This window comes from Pongo abelii, chromosome 11 (assembly GCF_028885655.2).
Source record: "Pongo abelii isolate AG06213 chromosome 11, NHGRI_mPonAbe1-v2.0_pri, whole genome shotgun sequence".
Classification (NCBI taxonomy): domain Eukaryota; kingdom Metazoa; phylum Chordata; class Mammalia; order Primates; family Hominidae; genus Pongo; species Pongo abelii.
In genome coordinates, this window is record NC_071996.2 from 32,473,558 (window position 1) to 32,497,701 (window position 24,144).

The window sequence follows — 24,144 nt, forward strand, 5'->3', positions numbered from 1 at the left end:
ATCAGAATTTGCAAATCTTTTCATTGTTCCCAAGCCCAACAGTGCCTGGGAACATTTTTTAGGCAGTTTAGCCTTCTGTGACTCTTAGGAGCTCTCTTTCACATCAATCTTGTTTTAATTTAGTTGTCGTGTTTCTCCCTGAAAATAATGGCCTTAATCTATTTAATTTTTAGCCTACCGTTTCTCTAGCTGGGTCAGGTATGTTAAACTTTAGAGCCTGACACAGTATTAACAGTGCCATTCAAAGTGTTGTTCTTGTACTGTAGCATCAATCAGCATCTCCTGGAACCTTAGCAATGCATTCACGGATCCCATCTGAAACCTATATTTAGGCTTGGAATTAGAATCTCTCAGTGTGGGCCTACAAATATGTTTTTACAAAATTCCCAGATAATGAGTGTGCAAATTTTAATAAAACATTGATCTTTATCTGTATCCTTATCTATTTATGTATCTATCTATGTAACAGCTCAGTAGTGGTAAAGTTAGACAGCATCACAATCGTTCAGAGGTCCTGAGGGGCTTGTTAAGCTACTGACTGCTGAAGGCAGTCCACCTCCAGCATGAAGCTGATACCCTATGATGCTGGTGAAAGGACCACATTTTGAGAACAGGCTTAGCTTAATGTGTAAGTCCGTGAAACCTGAGTCCAAATGTTCACTCTGTTATTTGCTTGGCATGGCTATGAGCACATGCTAAAGATTCTCAAGTATCATTTTATTTGTCTTATTTTGTCAAAAATGAGACAAACACTTCTTTGAGAATATGTCACAAATCAGAAATTTTGAGTTGAAGGTTTCCTGTCTGTAGATAAGAATATCTCATAAACTAATAAAAAGATTTATATAAAGTGCCTAAAATAGCATATGGTAGTGAATTAAAATGATAATTATTGTTAAGACATTAAATCTTCTAGTTAGTGAAAAGCTGTGCTTCCATTTTTTATCATTCGATACACTGATTAAAGCAAATGGAAAATTAAATTAAATTAGATCTTTCTGTGAATTCTTACCAATGATGCACAGTTTTATGGCATACTTTGTTAAAGACATATCAGTTATCATCTTTAAGTCAGTTTTCTTTATGTCAGCAGCGCTATAAGCTTATCACAAAGTAAAAGTTGTGCACACATGTGGCCAGTTTTCAGACAAAATGTGAACATCTCAACTAAGCATTAGGCTGCCTCCAAAATTCAACAGTCCAGCATTCTAAAATCGCAGATTTGTATCTTTCCATGGAGTTTTGAAATTAAGCACACATCACAAGTTCATTTGTAAATTTTAATATTTGAATCATTTCAAGAGTTTGCAGATTAGAGGGTTTTTATCTATTTGCTTTTTACAGTTACATTTGCCGTGAAGACTGCAAATCCACAAATTTCTCCCCTCCATTATTCTGAAACACAAGCCTCAATAACAATTAACCTTATTTTACTGGCAACTAGATTGTCATTAAACAAGATAATGTTTTAATTAAAAAGATTAACCTGAGGTTACTGGGATAGAACCGTGCATCTCTTTTGTGCTGAATTGCTAATGATAGGGTATTTTATGAGTTCTGAATCATGCTGAATTAAGTAAAATACAAATATATTTGTTTACTGTATTTCGTTAGTAAATCTGACCACATTAGGTATTTGCTATACTCATTTTAATCTAGTTTAATTTAGGGCACAATTTAGTATAAACTCTAGGTGTTGTTTCAATTTCCAAAGTAGCACTTTTTGAAAGTTTATTGCATAAGAGTGAATTGAAACAATACATTTGTTACAGCAAAATCTAACAAAACATTTCTTGAAACCAGAGTAGATAACAAAAAATTTGAAAATTGAAGTAACATACCCAAAATGATACTGAAATTTGTTTTAAGAACAAGGACCAAAACAGATTATTTTCTTACAGTCCTATCGTCTTAAGTACCTGGGTAGGTGAGCAGGTCTTCCTACTAAAAATCACCTGAGGACTGGAAATTCTTTCTTTTGGCTTTGCCTATTAGAGGAATTTTTTTTCACTTCTAAAAAATATTAATGGTAGTTATCATATATAGTTATATATATTATTTGCATATATATAAAATGACAGGTGTGAGGCTAAGAATGGCACCCATATGTAGCTAAGTCATTAGGAGTAAATGGAGCAAACAGAGCTCCATATATATGTGTTAACTTGACAAGGAGATGTTTGGATTCCAGCTGTGTTTTTGGAAATACAAATTGTTGACCTGTGGTAGTTTTATAGAGAGGGATGAAATCAATAGATTTGAGTTTTTTCTCTGTTCTTAAAATAACTGTGACTTGTATAAAAGCACTAAGCCTTTTAGAATCTATTTGCTCATTTGTAAAATTGAGACAATTGTGATAAAGACCAAATGAGAAAAAAACAAACAAGTGGAAAGTCTCCCTGAAAACATAAAGTTTATCATTAGCACATGTGATTTCTACAATTAATAAACAAAGATTATTATGTTATGCCTATCTTTACTATTAAGCAATATTAATTTATTAGAAGACATTATCAAATGATAAAGTATCTAGGTTCATATCCAGTATCTTCTGAATTATTGCTGACATAATTTAATTTCCTCAAATGCTTCCATTGGTTCATTTGTTTGTCTCAATCTAGTCAAAATTATGAGGCCTAGGCATGGCCAAGTTCAAGCACCATGAGTCTAGAACTAAGAAGGCAATTTGAGCATGCAGCTAATGCATATGGTTTTACTATGTGAATTAAAAAATCCCATTTCTTTTGGGAAATCAGTTACAAACAGTTGTGCCTTCCACAGAACTGAGTGAATTTTCTTTGTGAGTGTGTTGAGCAATCAGATGTGATTGTATTCCCTTTGTGCGGTGCACCGAGGAGCTGGATATTATTTTATTCCTTTGTGCAGTGCACTGAACAGTTGAATGTGCCTTTCACAGTATGTCACTAGTTCTCCATTTCACATTTAAATTGTCAGGTGAACATTTATTATCATAAATCAAACAAAGTGAGAATTAATATATTTGGGGCAACTTTTCAGGTTTTCTCTGGGGGAAAAAATAGTGCTGGTATGTTGTATAGGTCCAAACTGTCATGTCAAAAAAAAAAAAAAAAAAAAAAGCTAAATCTATAATTGGAGAAAGCAGAAGTTCTTTTCTTTGAGTACAATAAAAATCTTTTATGCAGCACACCAGCATGGCACATGTATACATATGTAACTAACCTGCACATTGTGCACACGTACCCTAAAACTTAAAGTATAATAATAATGAAATAAAATTTAAAAACCCAATACCATAAAAAAAAACTCTTCGTATTATTTTTTTGTGAAGTTAAATCATTGTGTTCTCCTAAAAAGCACCGAGCATATCTGCTTTCTAATCTATGTCCAGAGAAGACCCTGTAAGTTACATTTTAAAATCATGGAATCATATTCTTCATAATCTTGCATTGAATACTACAACCTGTGGAAGGAAGGTGGATGAGAAATCTCACTGAGGAATATGCTCATTTTATCTCTGATCCTCCATATTCAAGCCTCCTTTTCTTGCCTTTGGATAAAATGAATATGGTGGCTGGTGGGAACAGAAGGAAAGTGTGATTGACCTCACCCCCACCCTGACAGGGCTAGAGTAATGAGGGCGATGGGAATCTACCCAGGAGTTTGTCTAACTAATGTAGTGCATGAATTAAATGGTAGAAAACCTATTGTGCTTGAAAAAAACAAAGTACGACTCGCTAAAGAAATGGCTTAAAAATGGCTTCTAAATGAGATCAACATCCTCTCTTACTTAATTAGAAGGTGTTTGAGAAGAGAAATTCTACAAGTTTCCTATAAGACATCTTTACATGATTAATATACTGGGGGCCTTACACATGAGCCTTCTTCTTTGTTATATAAACATTGGGAAAAAATACATGTTTAAAAGAGATCTCAAGTAATTAAAGGTGGCATACAGAGGAAAAAACAGTACAATCCAGATGTTTTTGCAACCCTCTTATAGAGGCCTTGCCCAACACTTGAAAATAGTTTTGCTCTCTGGAACATATTGCCATATTTCTTCACCTGATGAAAAATTCCATCTGTCTTACCTACCCATGGCTATGACTCCATACCAGCATTTTATGTAGTGTGTTCTAGAGTATGCTCTGCCAAGCTAATGCTGATATTGATAGTAATACTAATACATGCTTTATGCTTAGTCTATTCTTTATGGGTGATTTTTTACACTTGGTCCTTTCTTTATTGAGATTCTTTATACTTAATGTATTTCAGACTGGAGATTCTTTATGCATAGTCTATTTTTTATAGAAGATTTATCATATACATTAACATATAGCACATTAAGTGCTCTAAGAAATCATCTGAAAGAAGCTAGATTTTTTTTTTAAGAACTTCCAATATATTTGACCATGGCACTTTCCCCTCCTTTGTAACACCTATTATGGAATAGGCCTTGGACAAAACACTGCCCTGGCCTCAGTACACCCCTAATTGCTTCTCTCTCCCCTTTCAACTGTAAGGTGTGAAAAAATAAAAGTGAGCATCAATAGGAAAGAAATGCAACAAAAGTGAAAGTTCACACACTTTCAAATCATCTCTACCTCTCTCTACCCAAGCACTGTGTATAGACTACTGGGAGCTCGAAAGTGATGAGTCTGACAAGTAAGGAAAACTTCTGTTTTCCTCCAAAGACAATTTGTTCAAGAACCAAGAATACCATCCGTCAAGTCACTAGTGCAGAGAGAGAAGGAACAAAATAGTACTTCCATGTTACTTACCTTAGGATATGGATACTGCTTTCCTTTGGGATACAATGCTCCAGTAAACCGAGGGATAACCATGGTGGGTACCAAAGAGTCATTTATCATCAGGAAGGCGAGTCTTTCTCCATCCGGTGACCACCAGTGGGCGATGTGAGAATGCAGGAGTTCCTCTAGAATAAATGAGTGTTATTTGACACCAACTGTAGAGATGTGGGCTCAGTGACCCACAAACATCTGTCCTTGAAATCTCCATTGTACACCTACATTTTCTAGACTGTGTATTGAATTTTATTAACTTCCCCGAAAATTCTCTAATTCTGAGTTACCCTTTTAATTACAGGAAGAGCAGCTGTAGAGGAAGGAAACAATGAAGCACCTAAGTCAGGATTTCATGGATTTTCAGCAATGTAGACAGAACAGATGAAAGCACTACTGGAGTAATCAGAATGAGAACACTGATTGAAGAGTGAGATGTGGCCTAAAACCATATCCATGTCATGATTCATTCATATTTGCATGCAATCATATTTGTATTCTATCATCATCAACCAAATTGAGGGCCCACTAGATTCATCAAACTATTTTAAGCTCTAAGAAAATGGAATAAGAAGTATACTGGGTATTTTTCATTTAATTCAAGATCCACTATCCACTTTTTTGATTCCCACTTTCTGGTCCAGAAAGCTAACCCATATGAACGACATCAAAATGGCCCCCATGTCCTCTGGCTTCCCTTTGGCAGAAGATTATAAAAAGGAGAGTAAAGTCAGGTTATTTATCCTCTTGGTTCTATCCTACAATGTTACCTCAGGCTGGCTGTGAACTTTAAATGATGTCACTACTTCTGTCACTGCAGCAACCTCTACACAAATTTCTCCTTCTGTGTCTAGTAATGGCTCATCTTCATGGTCATAGGAGTGCAAACAACTTGGCTGCTACTAGCTTAGTTTATATCACTTTCCTTTGTGGTTTTCCTACCCCTTAACCTTAGCAAATGTTCTCCTTGTAAATAAAAAGATAATAAAATGTTCACTTTGTAAATAAATTATCTTCAAAGCATCTTGTTGAATGTGCCAACACTTGGGACTCTGACAGATACAGAAGTTAATACTAGCAACAGACTCAGAAGAGACCCTCAAAATTAGATTTTGAGACTACGTTTGTCATCTCTCTATCTATACGTACAAATGGAATTTATCACCTTCTCAGGTGGGAATTGGAGCATAGACAATCCATAGCAAGAGATGGAATTGTGAGTAATCAATCATCAGTGGTGGTGACATGGAATAAAATACAGGGAGAGGGAAAAGGCATTGGGAGAACAAGTGCTTGTTGAAATAGGTTATATTTTTCAATACAAGTGACAATGGTCTTTTTAAAAATCTTGTAATGCCTGTCCTATGATTGTCATATGGAGAGTGGCAAAAGCGCCACACAGCATCTCTAGTTATAGCAAGTCAGTGTTGTAGCACTTACTTGCTACAACAATGATGATTGTAAAGATTAGGAAACAAGTTCCCATGGTTCTTCTGTCACCCCAGAGATAGTACACAGGAAAAAAAGAGAGCTTGAAACAATGATTGTGAAATTAGGAATGCCCAAGCAGAACAAAAGGTCATGATGGTATCTTTGGAAGAGTCTGTCTCTTCTGTAGTTTCAGGGAAACTATGGCCACAGTCCAAGAGAACATAGGAATGGGTACAGGGCTGCAATACATATTAGAGGCTCAACTCCATTTGTTCTTTTAAGGTAAAACAAAGATATTCATAAAGATGGATTGGGACCCTAACACACAGGATAAGAATGTTTGGACAAAAGCATACAGTATAGTTATGATTTCTGGGCCAGTCTTATAAATAACACATTATGGTTGAATGCTGCTGTATGTGGTTAATTTTATGGCTGAAGATATTGAACATCAAAATTCTGACAAATCTTCTTGCTGACAGAGGCAACCTCTATCCTAGGGAACTAGACCTCCTCTGCATAGAGGTAGAGAATGGGAGACAAATTTCTTTAAAATTTAAAAGTGTGCAACACCAGGGATGTTTCTAGAAATTTAGTAGTTTGGGATACACTGGGATATCTCTTCTAAAGTGAGACAAAAATTGTTACAATTGTACTTATGCAAAAGTAAAGACGAATTGAATTCTTTGGACTTTGAAAACAACATAAGCCTCATTGACATATGTTCTCTGTTCTGTATCCCAGGCAAGCTGTAAAGCTGCTAGTTCTGAGTAGAATCGGTGTACCAGGGGGCCCTGCAACTGGTCTAGGCCATGTTGCAACCTCCTCTATGTCCTGAACCTTCTGACTCCGGCAGATCCAATGGCAATGTCAGTGCCCATGGCAAATAGAGATGCTGTGTGGAGCCTTTGGGACTCTCCATATGACAATCATAGGACAGGCTTTACAAGATTTGAAAAAAGATCATTGTCGCTTGTATTGAAAAATATTATCTATTTCAAGAGCAGCTCTTTCCAGGGCTCCAGTAGAAACATTTAGCCTCATCATGGGATACCAAGTGAGTATGCAACCCAAACTGCCCATCATTAACTGATTGCTATCTGATCCACTGACCATAGAACTGAACACACACACACCATTCTACTATAAAATAAAAGTGAAATTGAGCCAGAAAACAAACGTGATTGCCCATTGTATTGCCTTCTCTGCTTCATCTCCTCTCCTCATCTCACATCTGTGCCACAAAGCATGTTTTCTAACACAAGTTGGCGAGGGAGAAATAAACGCAGGCCTGGTGTATGGCAGGTCTGCAGGATGTACAACAACAAGCTGGAATTGAGTAGGCTCCGTACTAGAATCTGACTCAGGAGTGGCACTGAAAGACAATAATAAAGAGAAAACTTCCCATTTGGTAAGATTTTGAACAGAATACTTAGTTGTCCGTTTTTCATGGAAGGAGACTTAGTTTTAGGCATGGAAATGTCCTGATTCACGCACAGTAACTAATAAGGGTCCACCTATCAGGGATGTGGCAAAAATAAAATTAGAAAACTAGTGACAAGGAGGTTTAGGAAAAACAAGTGAATTGACTTACCAGAAAGGGGAAAAATTTAGGACAAGATGACTGCCAAGTACATGTCCGTCAGCCTCTGGCTCCCACCATTACCTGCCAATGGTAGTGGCCATCACTGAGCCTTTGACATAGGATCACTTCTCAGGGGAAGAGCTGATGGCATGTGAATTTCTTGCCACAAAATATTTCCTTTTTTGAGATAATGTAATGAGGAAGGCACATGAATTATATGAAAACCTTTCCATCAAGACAGTGTAGCATTTTGTCATCACAGAAATACACACATATTCTGGGTGTGGATTTGCTTTTGCTGCCAACGGATCTGTTCAGCACTACTCTTTACAGAAACATTTATCCATTACCATAATAATCCACGTTACATTATCTCAAAAAAGGAAATATTTTGTGGCAAAAAAGCACCATGGGCTCAGTGGTGGTATTTACTAATTTCATCATGTTCCCCAGTAGCTATATGTACCTGGATTGATAGAGGAGTAAAATAGTCTGCTCTACCTCAGTTTTGGCACTATTTGTTTAGCAATAACCTTGAAGCCCGGATTTCATCCTTTAACATGCAGTGTGTCCCACCTGTATAGCCATGAGGTACAGATCTAGGCTCTAAGGGGTAGAAGTAGTAGTATTATCTTTTATTATCACACCAATAACCCACAGAACACAATTTGCTTCTCATTCCCATAATATTGAAGTTGTCGAACTTAGAAGTCCATTGCCTAAAGGACGAGGGTATCCACCAGGAATATAGTCATAATTCTATTCCTCTGAATTGGAAACTGAAATTTTCTCCCCACCATTGTGGGCTGATTATGCAACCCCCCCAAAAAAAAGACAAAACATTTACTAAGCTGGGTCTGATGATGGACCTCATCTGCCAGAAATAAAAATATGTTTGCTAACTGCATGTTCTCACTCATAGGTGGGAATTGAACACTGAGAACACATGGACACAGAAAAGGGAACATCACACACCGGGGACAGTTGTGGGGTGGGGGGAGGGGGGAGGGATAGCATTAGAAGATATACCTAATGCTAAATGACGAGTTAATGGGTACAGCACACTAACATGGCACATGTATACGTATGTAACAAGCCTGCATGTTGTGCACCTGTACCCTAAAACTTAAAGTTTAATAATAATAAAATTAAAAAGATATATATGTGCTATGCAAAGGAGGGCAAGGAGAAATACATTTGGAACTCAGGAGAGTCGCAAACACATTTTTGCCCAATAGTACTGGTTGATGGAAAACTGAAATTGTAACAACACAATTAACAAAAGGATGGGGCCAAGTGCAGTGGCTCACGCCTGTAATCACAGCACTTTGGGAGGCCAAGGTGGGTGGATCACCTGAAGTCAGGAGTTAGAGACCAGCCTGGCCAACATAGCGAAACCACATCTCTACTAAAAAATAAAAAAAAAAAAAAACAAAAATTAGCTGGGTGTGGTGGGTGGCTGAGGCAGGAGAATCTCTTGAACCCGGGAGCTGGAGGTTGCAGTGAGCCGGGATCGTGCCACTGCACTCCAGCTTGGGCAACAGAGCAAGACTCTGTCAAAGAAAAAAAAAAATAGAACAGGATGGAAAGGAGTAAGATTTGGCGGGAATGAAATTTTGGCCTGACCCACCTGTTAAATAACCTCTCTAGCATGCTGACAGAAAGTAAAAGTAAAAGGAATGAACATTTGAAGAAGGCAACTGTAATTACCAACTAAGATCACATAATAAGCTTTTATTATTATTACTAATATTAATGGGGGCATTTCTCCACAATCTTCTATGAAAAATACAAGTGGTGGCTATGTTTACAAATTTCAGATATATAACAGGACTAATACCATCCTGCAATTAAACAATAGCAGATTAGATTTTATGTACTTCTTTTCCTGGGACACTAGCTTTTAATTTGAATAATAAGAATATTCTTATGTTCTTTGACTTTTTCTTGGGTATGACCACTATGTAACCCCGGCAAATCAAATGAAGGGAGGAAGTGAGTGCATGGAATTTATTTTCTTATCTCCCATGAGTCTAAATTATGTGAGTTTGGCTTCACCCAACCAAAAGCCACTGCTTCTATTTCTGTAAAAATTGTATAGCATTCTCTCCTAGTTTCAGGTGACTGCTGTGTCCTCTTCCCCCTTTGGCTGTTAATGGCTAAACCATTACAAGCCATGGTTTGTGGCATTTACCTTGTTCATGATAAGGGGCCCTTTCATAGCTTAAACTCCTTGAATTATTCCCTTTTGAATGTGCCAGCTTTCTTCAGTTGTGATATTGACACTGATTTATACAACTAACTTACAATTTGGTTAAGGAGACATGAGTTATACATATGACACATTGAGAAAAAAATATACATATACGTGTGTGTGTATATATATGCATGCTAAGGGCTAATTGAGTGTAAACTCTAAGTTCTTTTTTTTTTTTTTTTTTAGAGACAGAGTCTCACTGTGTTGCCCAGGCTGGAGTGCAATGGCATGATATCGGCTCACTGCAACCTCTGCCTCCAGGGTTCAAGTGATTTTCCTGCCTCAGCCTCTCAAGTAGCTGGGACTACAGGTGCTCACCACCAGGCCCAGCTAATTTTTGTATTTTTATTAGAGACAGGGTTTTATCACGTTGGCGAGGCTGGTCTCGAACTCCAGACTTCAGTTGATCTGCCCACCTCGGCCTCCCAGTGCTGGAATTACAGGTGTCAGCCACCATGCCCGGCCCCACCACAGACTCTAAGTTCTATGAGATTTGAAGATACAAAGATACCCCACTGGCTAAAATCAATACTCTAGATTTCTAAGAAACAGGTTCTGTCATAGGTGCTGAAGTATGTGTGTCCAGTACTTCCCAAGAATAAACCTGACCCAAATTTGAGTATGCTTTTCAAGAGAAATGAGGCATCGCCTACTCATTTATTTTAGAGTGACATATGATTAATGTTCTTCCCCATAAAAATGCTAATGTACCAAAATAATCATATAGAGAGCCTTGTGATTTTCTTCAGATGGAAAAATAAAGCTACCTGGAATGGGAAGGAGGTAAATAAAAGAATCTTTAATATGCATTTGCTTAACAGTCATCCTGGATAAGGCACAAGCTTCTTTAACTGCAACTAATGGGCACATTTACTCATGGATTGGAACTTCCAATGTTAATTATATCATATTGTTTACAAAGAATTTATTTTTACAAATGGCATTTCATTGCAATTTAGTGTAGGTTTGGCTCTTCATCGTTTTTATTACTCTGATTTAGAAAATCTCACTGCAGAGCAGATGGATTTTTCAGCACATGTGGTTTTATATCACAGACACTTAAAAACATAGCCACAACACAAAGCACTTCCACAATACTGAGATACAACCATTGTGTTTAGATTAATGTGTTATTGTAAAAAGCAAACTGATTTTTTCCATTTTTAGTTTGTCAGTTAAGACCAGTAGGATTTCCTGAGGATGCTACTTGCAGCTCTGCAGGCCTGTGGTTGATTTTTTTTTTAAATTTTCTGCATTTCACTGTCAAATTCCTTGAAAGAATAGTCTGTATTCATAACTTTCTCACTCCCCATTTACATGTCCATCCACTGCAGTCTTGGATTTGGCCCCACCAATTAACTGATTTTACTCCTGTCAAGGCCATCAATGATCTATGAGCAAATCCAACAAAAGCTTTGGAATCCTTCCCTTGTTTGACCTCTGGAGACTCAGCACTACTGATAACCCTGCCTTCTTGTGACTCCCATGCTGCAGCCCCATAGATGACACTGAGTAAGTGCTCAATAAATATTTGTTGAATCAATGATGAAATGAATGCAATTTCATGTCGCCAAAAGACATTAATGTGAAACATTAATGTGAAACAAACATGAATGTGAAAATAGGCATTTTTCCCTGTTTTATTTCAACAAAAAAAGTGTAACAATCAGAATCTGCTGATAAGAATATTGCTTATCTCGTGAATTTTTCCTCACCTTTTCATTATTGTCATTCTTGAATACCAACACAAGGCCCACGTCTTCTATGAAGCACCTGACATTCCTCCATCCTATCAGACTTAGTTCTACTTATAATTCTATTTAGCATGTGAAATAAATCCCATTTATATTTATATTTACTATGCTCCAAATGGTTCCCAATACAATAGTTGTTTATTGTTTATCACTACACTAAGTTGGAAATACCCGAGACATGGAAACCCGTATTTCTCATTGTATTGCTCTTAGATAATGCCTGGCAGATATATTTGCTCCACAGCTGTTGCATTAAACTTTAAGGAATAATCCCTTAAATATACAAGGTTCTAAAATATATCTGTAAATCACTTAAGCATGTTAGTTCCATTATTCTATATGCTTAAATAATTGAAAGTGAGTCATTTTTTTCCTATTTAATAGATTAAATGCTTTATGGAAATTTTCAAAGCTGTGAAGTGGGTAACTGTAAACTTTCTTTTTAGTAACATTTTAAAAGTTTTTAAAGTAAAACTTTGATCCGATATCGTATTAACATTGCTAGGTTAAATACAGCAATTTATGTGAATAACATTATACGTGTTTTGTGCGAATTATATTTTAAATAATCTTCTGTTTTGAGCATTTTCTTATTTTTCTGACTTCACTGTTTAAAATGCATTACATTTTATATTGCTTTACTTTCTTTAGGAACTAAACAATACTAAAAGTAGAGACAAAGATTCTTGAAACTGACACTTTTAAGGACTCTATTTAGTGACTAGTTGGGAGCAGCAGCCACTCTTACAGATTGGCCTGGTCTTAAAAGATTAAGACATGCCCTTAAAGCTTACTGTGAAAACATTTTATTGTCTTTTATGTCACTCTTTCTCTCATCTTTTTTTCTATGACATTTACAAAAGGTAAATTTCAATTTTAAAGAAGTTGAAATGTTACTTGTTACTTTCTGTGTCTCCCATACATGCTAATTTAGATTGTAATTGACTCCTGTAAAGTAACAAAAAGGAAATCTCCACACCAGAGTATCACACACATAATGTTGAAATTATATGCATTCCCTAGGGAATATCATTGTGTTTCAGTGAGTGCATTAAAGGGGAAAAAAAGGTCTGGAGCTTGGGAGCTCCTGGCACATTACAAGCAAAGTGATAGTGGGAGGGTAAGGTGCATGTGGAACTCTTGAAGCAGAGGTTGGGGATAGCAGTCAAAATAGTGAGGGAAAATCAAAAACATCTGAATAGCTTACATCCCTCTGCCAAACCTTAACATTGATGTCATGGGTAGGGTTCCTCCTGGAAATGCAGTGAGGATTAGAGTAAGTCCAAGGACAGTAGGATGAGTCTTTGGCTGAGGAAACAGATCACTGAAATCTGACAATTTAGGTCTCAAAATGTGTGCTGCGTCTTGGGGAACAGTGAAGGACATCCCCTTATAACAAGTAGAGTAGACTAGTGACTAAGCCCTGGCTTTAGGAACAAAAGACACACATTCAAATGTTGGCTCTCCCACTCATTAGCTCTGAGGCCACGTCTAAATCACTGATCCTCTCTGAGTCTTGGTTTCTTTTTTAAATTTTTTCTTTTGAGACAGGGTCTCGCTTCTGTTGCCCAGGCTGGAGTGCAGTGGCATGATCTTGGCTCACTGCAGCCTCAACTTCCTGGCTTAGGGGATCCTCCCACCTCAGCTTTCAGAGTAGGGTAGAACACAGGCAATGCGCTACACCACCACCCCACCCAGTTAATTTTTGTTGTTGTTGTTGTTGTTGTTGTTTTGAGACAGAGTCTCGCTCTGTTGCCAGGCTGGAGTGCAGTGGCATGATCTCGGTTCTGCAACCTCCGACTCCCTGGTTCAAGAGATTTTCCTGCCTCAGCCTCCCGAGTATCTGGGATTACAGGTACGCACCACCACGCCCAGCTAATTTTTGTATTTTTAGTAGAGACGGGGTTTCACCATGTTGGCCAGGATGGTCTCAATCTCCTGACCTCATGATCTGCCTGCCTTGGCCTCCCAAAATTCTGGGATTACAGGCATGAGCCACCACGCCTGGCCTTTTTTGTATTTTTAGTAGAGACAGGATTTTGTCATATTTCCCAGGCTGGTCTTGAACTCCTGGGCTCAAGTGATCTGCCCACCTCGCCCCCTCAAAGTGCTAGGATTGCTGGCATGAGCCACAGCACTGGACATGTCTTAGTTTCTTAGTAAATGATTAGATGCACAAACATTGTGATGATTAAATCACATACACGTACAGCATTTCCTAGTTATCTGCAACATAGGAGCCCAAAGTATGGCAAAAACTATAATTTTTCCTTTCCCCTTTGGAATGTGTCAGACCTACAACATCATCACAAAAGTTTGTATTACCCATTTGTTCTGCTCTCCACAACCCCTACAAACAGTTTACTCTCAGACCAAATACACAGATTTTTATTCTTTAGTTAAGAAAATTACCATATTTGTCAGGAAATGGTCCCTAATTTTTCTCCTTAAAATTTCCTTATAAATGTATGAAGCCTTTTCAATAGGACAGAGACCCACGTCATCTTAATTTGGGATGGAGCAGCACAATAAGCATGATCTACACTGAGTATACCCTCAGTTGACTGAAAACTTCATCGATGTTACAGACCACCTTTTATCACCAAGGGAGCACGTCAGTACATGGTTCAATGCCCACATTGCTGCTAATCTAGTCTTCTCTTCCCTGAAACCCACTGCTCCTCATTAATGCTTGCTCACTATGTCTGCCACCACTACTTACTAGTGACCCAAACCAGAAGACACAGAATCATCCTTGACTTATTATTCACCTCATCTGCTTAGCCACTAAGACCTATATATTTCATTGTCTCTTCAATTTTAGAATCTTTCCTCCTTTTTACTGCTTTAACCCTAGTTCCATTGCTCATTATCTCTTGATGGAACACAGAAGAAGCCTTACAGCCGCTCACCATTTCTTTCTACTATTAGACCCCAGGTTCCCACTGTGGCAAAAAAATCTATTCATATGGAAGATCCAATCTTGTCACTCCCTTACTTGAAAAGTTCTATTAGTTTTCCTATTAAATGGTAGAAAAGTAACTGAAATTCCAAATCATTGATAGAGGTCACTATCCCTTGGTTCTTGCTACCTTCCTTTATCTCAAATGTTATGGCCCAATTATATCAAGGAGACTTTGGTTCCCTAGGGACACACTTGTGGGTTTTTGCAAATTCTTACATCTGCTTAGATTTTTCCTTCCTAATTTCTTCTCATGCGTAACACTCGTTAACTGTTCAGGCTTGACTCAGATGCTCTCTCTCTCTTCTCTCTCTCTCTCTTTCTCTTTCTCTCCCTCATTTTAAGAGGTAAGGATCTCACTCTGTTGCCTAAGCTGGAGGGCAGGGGCCTGGATCATAGCTCATTGCAGCCTTCAACTCCTGAGCTCAAGCAATCCTCTCTCATTAACAATCCTCTCTCTTCAGCTGGGAGCACAGGCGCATGCCACCACATCTGGCTAATTTTAAAAAAATTTTTAGTAGAAATGAAAACCTTGCTATGTTGCCTAGGCTGGTATGGAACGCCTGGCTTTGAATCATTCTCCCACCTTGGCCTCCCACAGCTCTGAGATTATAGGCTTGAGCTACTGTGGTTGGCCAGGGTTTCTCCTTTAGAAAAAATGCCTGCAAATCCCTAGAATGATATCATTCCTTTGTTCTTCCATGGAATTCTGTGTTGTTTAAGGTTCAACTACTTACCACACTGCGTTAACATGGTTTCTTCATCTGTCAGGGTGTCACACAGTACCAATAATATTTTGAAGAAAAAGGGCACGTCTTAGTCTCTGCACTTCAATTAGCTCCTGCCACCTAGACTGCCAGAACTAACCAGATTTTAAATGTGTTGTCCACCTGTTTATTAAATTCTGGGGGCCATCCCAGTCCCCTCCAGTAATTTATCTCTTTGAAATAGAAAAGCCAGATTTAGATTCTGTGACTCTCCACCAATGAACCTTCCTTACCTGTGTATTTCTTTTTCTAATATATACTTTCACATCATACTTACTGCTGATATTTTCGTGGAAGCTCTCACTGCTCTTCACAATAAATTGTAGCCTCTAAAAATCTTATTTGATGCTGGCATGTACACAGAAATCTATCATAGATATAAATATACATGTACACATACGCATATAAATCTCAAGGGTTACAACATCTCTTCTTTAAGAAAATAGCTCCACCTAACAAAATATTTCACGTAAATATACAGTTTATTAGAGCAGTACTTTTTGCTCCGTCTTTTATCCTAGTACCTAGACACCTACCTGGAATACAGTAGGCCTTCAATGATATCATTTGAGTGAAAGAATGAATGAATGAATAATTGGTCTAAATTATTCACTTTTCTTATAGAATTAAAAATATCAAATCTGAGATAGAGAGATTACATTTGCAAATATTGCCCATGAAATAAAATTCACTTTTTGAATGATTCATAGCTTTATAATTTATAATAAAGTAGACTTACTTTAAATCTTGACATATTTTGCCAAAGTCAGCTGAAGCATCTGAAACATAGGTAATAAACTCATACTTTGAGTCTTCCCCAGGCAATCTATATCTAGAACTCAGCTGATAATTGGTACGTGATAAATACTGGATAAATTTTCATCACCTGATTTATTTTTATATTCTCAGCTATTACTAAAACTTGATTCAATAGATATTGAAAATAACTCTTTATGTGGGTTTTATTTTGCTCCCTCTGCAATAGCTTATAAAGTGTGACAGAATGTCCCTAATGGAAATAACTAAAATCAGATGGCTTTTTATGCATTTTTTTTTTAGAAATAAAGGTTTCTGTTTCTTCTTTTCCAGAGTCAGAAAAAATTCAGCATCTAATTCCAAAGTGACATAAGGTAACCATTTACTTTCATTAGTTGTCCCCACAAATAATATCTATCTAGCCTATATGTACATACATATACCAAACATGGAATCATGTAAGTAGATGTAAATCTCAACCACACAAAATATAAGCACACGCAAAGATATGAAAGCATGAGGGCAATTTTGAGAGAAAATGAGAAGAAATTGTACTGTAAGTATTGCTCCAGAATGAATAGATTTTTTTGGTAGATTTTGTATAAAAATATGTCATTTGTTTCCTTTGAAACTAAATCTGATCAACTCACCTTCATATAACCAGTCAGCAATCCCATTAAAAATTATTTCTTCCTTTCCAGAAGATGTCAGTCGCAATGAACTGCTCTTTATATCAGGTTGGTAGTAGATATTATTTTCAAAAATATAAATCTGGATCAGGAAACATGTGAAACAAACAAAAAACCCAATATGTTAGGATGCCTTTTGAAACTTTAATATTACAGAATGATCACTGAATAGCCATGTTGTATTATTTACGGGCTTCAAGTTGTTTTTATTCAAGGCATATGTTTTTATTGCTTTCAATTATTAATGGCTTTTTCTGTTTTATTATATCAATATCAAGTTGTCATTTGGAAATTCCATGGCGCTTGGTATTGATGCTTTTAAATCCATATTTTCAGCAAAAATATTTCAACTACTTAATAATCTCTCTCCATACCACAAAATTGGTTTGGCTTTGAGATAACATTTTGCATACTCAAGAGACTGATAACTGTAACTATAGGCCATTTTAGTAACACCAACTGACTGTTTGAAGAGCTTCAATTTGGGGTCTCTACTTTTACAAAAATGCATTTGGTGATCAATAAAATAATCTCTAGATAATCTCTCTGATTCTATCTAGCACAGCTCACAGATTCACTAATGGTAGAAACGATAGTAAAATTCCTTTGAATTGATAAGTGGAACACAGCTTCCAGTGCACCAGTCTTGGCAACTCTTTTGTAAATAGTACAGCGATAATAATAACGTTGTAACTGAGAGTTCCAGAAAGAGTTTTAATTTGAACATAGCACAGTCTGCCAAAATAATATCAACAATAGCCCCAACAACAGGAACAACGGTGCAAACTAAACAATGTCACAATGTGCCTATGATATAGATAATTCAGGATAAAATTATTTATAATTCGCTTTACAATGTCTTTAATGCCAAATACTTGAAACTGCTGACCCATGTGGTACTATAACCTTCCAGAGAACCATGTTTCTGTGGTTAGGAGAAGCAGAACATTGTCCAGGGCAAGCCAAATTGCTGTTTAGATCAAACATTCTACTAAGAAGGTGAAAGATGGCATAAGGCCCGTGTATCCTAGCATGCTATAGAATTAACACACAATAGCAAATAGAGAAAACACAAGAACTTCCAAAACAATTGTCTGAATAATTACGAGGCCCTAGGTTTTAAATCTTGGTGTGCACAGTGACAAGAGCAATTTTAATATCTAGAACATTTCATGGATATTCTATTTTAATTCTGGTGATTTAACAAGCATTTACAGGTGGGCGTATTTAATTATTAATTCCACCACTACAACAGGATCTTTTTTATATCACAGGTGAGAATCTCAATATCAGAGTAAGAATTTAAAAATAAATAAAAACAATGAAAGGAGGGTACTGCAGGGTGCTTAAAAGCATGGGTTTTATAGCCAGGCAGCCTAAATTTAAAATCCTACTGACCTTGATAACATTCTTAACCTTTCTAAATCTCAGTCCTCTACTTTATAAAATGTGAATAAGGCTCACACATACCTTACAGATCCGTGGTGAAGAATAAATGAGATGATGAATGCAGAATAAATAACACATTGGAGTATTACTAAAAGCAGGGTGGACTGTACACAAGATAACCTGGTTCAGAATGTTAAGAGTTTTGGAGGCAACAAACTCTAAGTCAAAATGACACCTCTACAGCTTTAGGTGATATGTAAATTATCCCAACGTTTTGTCTGGTAGAGTACGTGTTATATTAGTTAATTATGTATTAGGAGTAGGAGCAGAATAGTAGCAGCAATAGTGGTAGTATTAATAGTAGGAAGGCAAGGGACATGGAGGAGGAGAGAGAGCTATTAACAAATGATATTTATTGCCTCCACCTCAGTTAGAAAGTTGTCAGGTGAGACAATGAAATAAGAAATAAGCTTATTACTAAAATTATGTGGCTCACACTTAGGCAAAAGTTTGAGAATTACCTCTCAGTTTCCCTAACACTGGATAGAAGTTGGATTTAATGACTTTCACGACCCGTGATAACTGAGAAAAAATATGAACTTTGTTCAGCCAACTAAAGCATAAGCTTTACACCTTTCGAATACTACATCCTCTTGCTTTTCACAAACAGTATACAACGCAGGTGCACAATGTTTTCCTTACTTGGAGGAAATTCCTTTCCTGTACCTGAAACTTCTAGTAGGACTTGTGAGTCATAACAGCACAGATCATGCACACCTGGACTACTCAGCACATGTTGCTCTTATTAGGAGTGGAGGTGACCTCACCCAAAGTAATATGTTTCTAAATTCTCAGCTTTCTGAAGGGAATAAAATCTAAGTCAAAATAATTAATAAAACCTCCACGACTTCAACAGATGTAAAAATTATCCAAAACTATTGACCAGTAATTACATTTATATTTGACAGATTGGATACTCAGAATCCATATGAAACTGACATCTGCTTCAATGTAGAAGAACAAGCAATATGGAATCAGAATTGTAATGCCATGCCACTGAAAGCTGTAATATGAGAGAATGTCCATAAGATGTTTTCTTCAGTGGATAAAAAGTAAGTAGCTGTCTTCATGAAAGTGTGCATTTTTAATATCCTAATCCCTTTTCAATTATCAAAGTTTATCCTTGAGTTGTATTTGTTTCAAACAATAATTGAAAACTCTAACCACTAGTAACAATTTGAGAGCTGCAAGTATCCCCAGGTACTGTCTGAGCACTCTGATGAAATTAAACTGGACCCAAATGACAATCATCAAGGACTGCATTTAGATTTAAATCACAATGAAAATATGATACACACTAATGCTATTTATCCAAATGTTATTGATTAAACTGTCATAATATTTTATACTGCTATTTTCTTCAGTGAGTCGCCTGATATGGTTTAGATCTATGTCCCTGCCAAATCTCATTTTGAGATGTCATCCCTAGTGTTGGAGATGAGGCCTGGTGGGAGGTGTTTAGGTCATGGGCATGCATCCCTCACAGCTGGGTGCCGTCCTCACAATATGAGTGGGTTCGTGTGAGATCTGGCTGTTTGAAAGTGTGTGGCACCCCACCACCCCACTCTGTCTTACTGCTTCTCTAGCCATGTGATATTCCTGCTCCTGCTTCACCTTCTGCCATGAGTAAACACACTTGAGGCCTCCCCAGAAGCCGAGCAGATGTGTATGCCATGCTTGCACAACCTGCACAACCTTGAATCACTTAAACTTCTTTTCTTTATAAATTACCCAGTCTCAGACGTTTCTCTGTAGCAATGCAAGAACAAACACAACACCTAAGCAGCATAACAAATAACAAGGGAAAGCTATTTGACCAGTTAACTCTTCAATTTGCAGAGCCAGCAAACTTCCCAGTTTTTCAAAATCAGTAGTCTTACTCTACCCATAAAACAATTCAAAATGGGTAAAGTCACCACAAAAAAAATAGAAGAACAATTGAAATACTATGTGCTGCATGATGTCAAGTTAGGAAATATGTAATAAATGTTTCAAGGGATGTTCGAATCAATGTGTTAGTCAATGTTGCCTTTAACAAATGATTGGACCCAATATACATCACTGCTGGGCAGAAGTCTTTAAGAGTCAATTTTTAATTTGCCACCTTCTCTTCTGCCACAACTACCAGCAAATTCACCAGATGCTGGATACCTAGCAGCCTGGATTTCTGGGTGAAGAGCCATTAGGCAGATTCTCTCCACACTGACATACAACTTGTGATGAACATGTGGCAAGAAATGAAAATTTGATATTAAAGGTTATGAAGATCTTGAGTTTGAATGCAATTACAATGTAAATTAGTTTACCATGAGTGATTCAACCCGTGACAATGGCTGATACAAACTTATAATAGCAGTACTCTCACAAAATTTTAGCCATCTTAAAAGAAGATAAAAACACAAAAGATACATAATTAAACATTAGACCTGTTTTAGCTGAAATATTACTGAAACGCTATTCTGCCTTCGCTGATTTGAGTAATTTTCATGACTATTTTAAATTTAAAAATGGTGAAACATTCAAAAATCTCCATGCATTATAATGGTTTGGAAAGATCTTTAAAGTTACAGTGGAGTTGGGATAGTATTTGCATTCATTCTACCGTAGCTTGTTTTCTGGGAAATAAAATTGTAATTAAGAAAGTATCCCAGATAATGCCTATTGGCAGCAGGGATGCAGTGAAAACTGTCCTTTTCTCATTTAGTTGTAAAATTACAATGTGTTATGGCCATTTGGGAATATAAAATGGCAATTGCGAACAAAACATATTCCACCTCACCAGCAATCCTAAACCTGGGACCTAGCTGTGTAAAAAAAAAAACAAAACAACAACAACAACAACAACAAAATATACCAACCTGCAGAGAACAATGAGCAGTGATGTTTATTTCAGCCAAAAAGAAGAGTCAAAGTGAAAACTCATCGTAATTGTCAAAGAGTCAAGATGAAAACTCATCATAATTGAATGCCTGGATGGATTACTATTCATCCACACCATATAATAACATTGACGACTTGAAGAGAATAAATTTGTGCTTGGAAAAGAATAAAGTTGACTTGGAAAAATTTCACTGAGATATCGTCAAGTGACAAAAGCAAGACAGAAAACCAAAGAAAAACAAAAACAACAAAAAATTCAATGGCAGCCCGTCTTTATACACCAGACAACGACAATACAAACATAAATTTATACTATCAGTAATCTCACCGACACATACACATTGGAGGTTGTCTGTTGGTACTCAGCCCCACTCCTGCCCGTATATGGTTTTTTATTACTGGGGGTGGTTAGAAAGCCTGAAATTTACATTTCTAAGACTTCCTTTCAAAATAGTCTTCTCAGCTTCTTTGCTAGTTGACTTCTAGTTACTTTCTGCAAAAAAAAGAAAGCGCTACCAGTCAGAAACTGGAAGCATCTGGCAGTGGCTCTGGCACACCAGCTTCAGCAATAGTACCTCAGTGGCAGTGGTGATAGGAGTGTAAGCTCCGGGGTCCTGCCTTGATAATGGTAACATGTGTTTACAGGTTCTGCATATCACCACTTTGGCCCCTCCAGCCTTTACAACATTGTTTGTAACAATTATCTGTATTAAATCTCTTCTATCTGAACCACTAGAGTAATATCTGTTTTCCCATTTGGAAACCTTTACTGAAACAGTTCAAAAATGTATGAATATAGTCGCTTGTACAGTATAGCCATGCACTGCATTACAATGTTTTGGTCGGTAACAGATCACGTACATGAGGGTGGTCCATGAGATTTTAATACTCTATTTTTTCTGTGTCTTTTCTACATGTCTATGTGTTTGATACAAAGATACATACCATTGTGTTGCAGTTGCCCACAATATTCAGTACAGTAACATGCTTTAGAGGTTTGTAGCTTAGGACCAATAAACTGTACCATATAGCCTATTCGTAGTAGGCTATACAAAATAGGTGTGTATAGATATACCCTATGATGTTTGCACAGCGATAAAATTGCCTAACAACACATTTCTCAGAACATATCCCCGTCAAGTGATACATGACTGTATTTTACAAATACACAAAAGCATGAAGACACTATGGAAGGATCTGTGTTTGCCTTTTAATGTGGGTGGATGTACAGTGGGGTACAGAAGTAGAAAGCAGGTAGTCAAACAGAAAAGGCTAGGAAAATATTGTAAAGAGTTAAAAAAATTGTGTGGTAAGAACACAGCATGAAATCTACCCTCTTAAATTTGTAAGCGTACAATGCATTATCATTGACTGTAGGTATAACGTTGTCCAGCTGATCTCTAGAGCTTACTAATCTCACTCGACTGAAATTCTGTGTCTATTGATTAGTAACTTCCCATTGTCCCTTCTCCCTCAGCCCCTTGCAACCACCATTTCACTCTTAAAATCTTTGTATTTGACTATTTTTGATTCCCCATAAAAGGGGAATCATGCAGTATTTGTCTTTCTGTGCCTGGCTTATTTCACTTAGCATAATGTCTTCAAGGTTCATCTGTGTTGTTGCATATTGCACAATTTCCTTCTTTTTAAAACCTGCATAGCATTCCATTGCATGTATATAGCACATTATCCATTTATCTGTTGATGGACATTGAGACTGTTTCTACATCCTGGCTATTGTGAATAGTGCTGCAATGAACATAGGAGTGCTAATAACTCTTTGAGATTCCAATTTCAATTATTTTGAATAAATACCCAGAACTGGCACTGCTAGATCATAAGGTAATTTTATTTTTAATTTGTTGAGGAACTTTCATGCTGTCTTCATGTAGTACCTGGATTATTTTGTATACTGAACAGTGTATGAGAGTTCCAATTTGTTATGACCCGAGAGTGTTTAATCAGCTTTAGGAAAATATTGGGGAAAATAATTGCTGATAGTTACAGAATAGGTGATGGACATGGGGGACTGCTGGCAGAAGAATGATTCAGATATTCCGCCTAATAGGAATTATAATTGGCAAAATGGAGTCATGATTCCTAACATATGTCTTAAATGTATACGCCTAAAATGTTCGTGAATTCCAATGCCAATGTTTTAGTATCTCCCACTTGAATCCTAAGCTTCATCTTCCAGAGTCAATCACTGCAGCTCTTTTTAGCACTGGTTGCATATCTTTCAAAGCCTATGAAGTTCTCACCTTCTTCCCTGCCTAATAGAACTTGAACATTCCAGCAACCATATCCTCAGCTCCTTTTGGCTCCCGGCCCACCACCCATATTCCAGCCTTACCATGGCCCCTGACAAAACACTGGCTTCAAAATTTATCTGGAACCTTAGACCTTTTGTTTTATGATGTAAAAATTTGACTTCATTTAATTTTTTAGTCATGCCAGTTTATCAATGTCTTTAAGAACACAGCTTAGAATAAACTAAATATTTGTCTTCAAATTTGATATAATATTGTTTTGGAAATAAATGAGACACATGGAAATTCTTCAGTGAAATAGAATCACTATTAGGTTTCTATTTCACACAGAAACCTCCAACATGCTATATTTTATTTCAATAAAAAAGTATTATCATATAGACCATATTAAAACATGTAAGTACATTTACAGTTATTTTTTATCAGAGAAAGATATTGTAAGAATAAGACACATTGAATTCCATCATGTACATAAGATGTTGCAAAACCTTTATATTTATTTAATAAATATAAATTTTTGAAATATTTAAGACATATTTTTAAATGGATCATTGAATATTGAA

At 36.8% G+C, this 24,144-nt stretch overlaps 1 protein-coding gene across 1 annotated transcript in view; it reads right to left on the reverse strand.

Annotated features, from left to right (window-relative positions):
* DPP10 (dipeptidyl peptidase like 10) overlaps positions 1–24,144 on the reverse strand; it is a 703,534-nt gene that overhangs the window by 113,159 nt on the left and 566,231 nt on the right. The window contains exons 8-9 of the mRNA XM_024243704.3: positions 16,944–17,064; positions 4,761–4,915 (exon numbers count right to left, since the gene is read on the reverse strand). Coding sequence (XP_024099472.1) covers positions 4,761–4,915; positions 16,944–17,064 — 276 coding nt within the window. The remainder of the gene's footprint in view (positions 1–4,760; positions 4,916–16,943; positions 17,065–24,144) is intronic.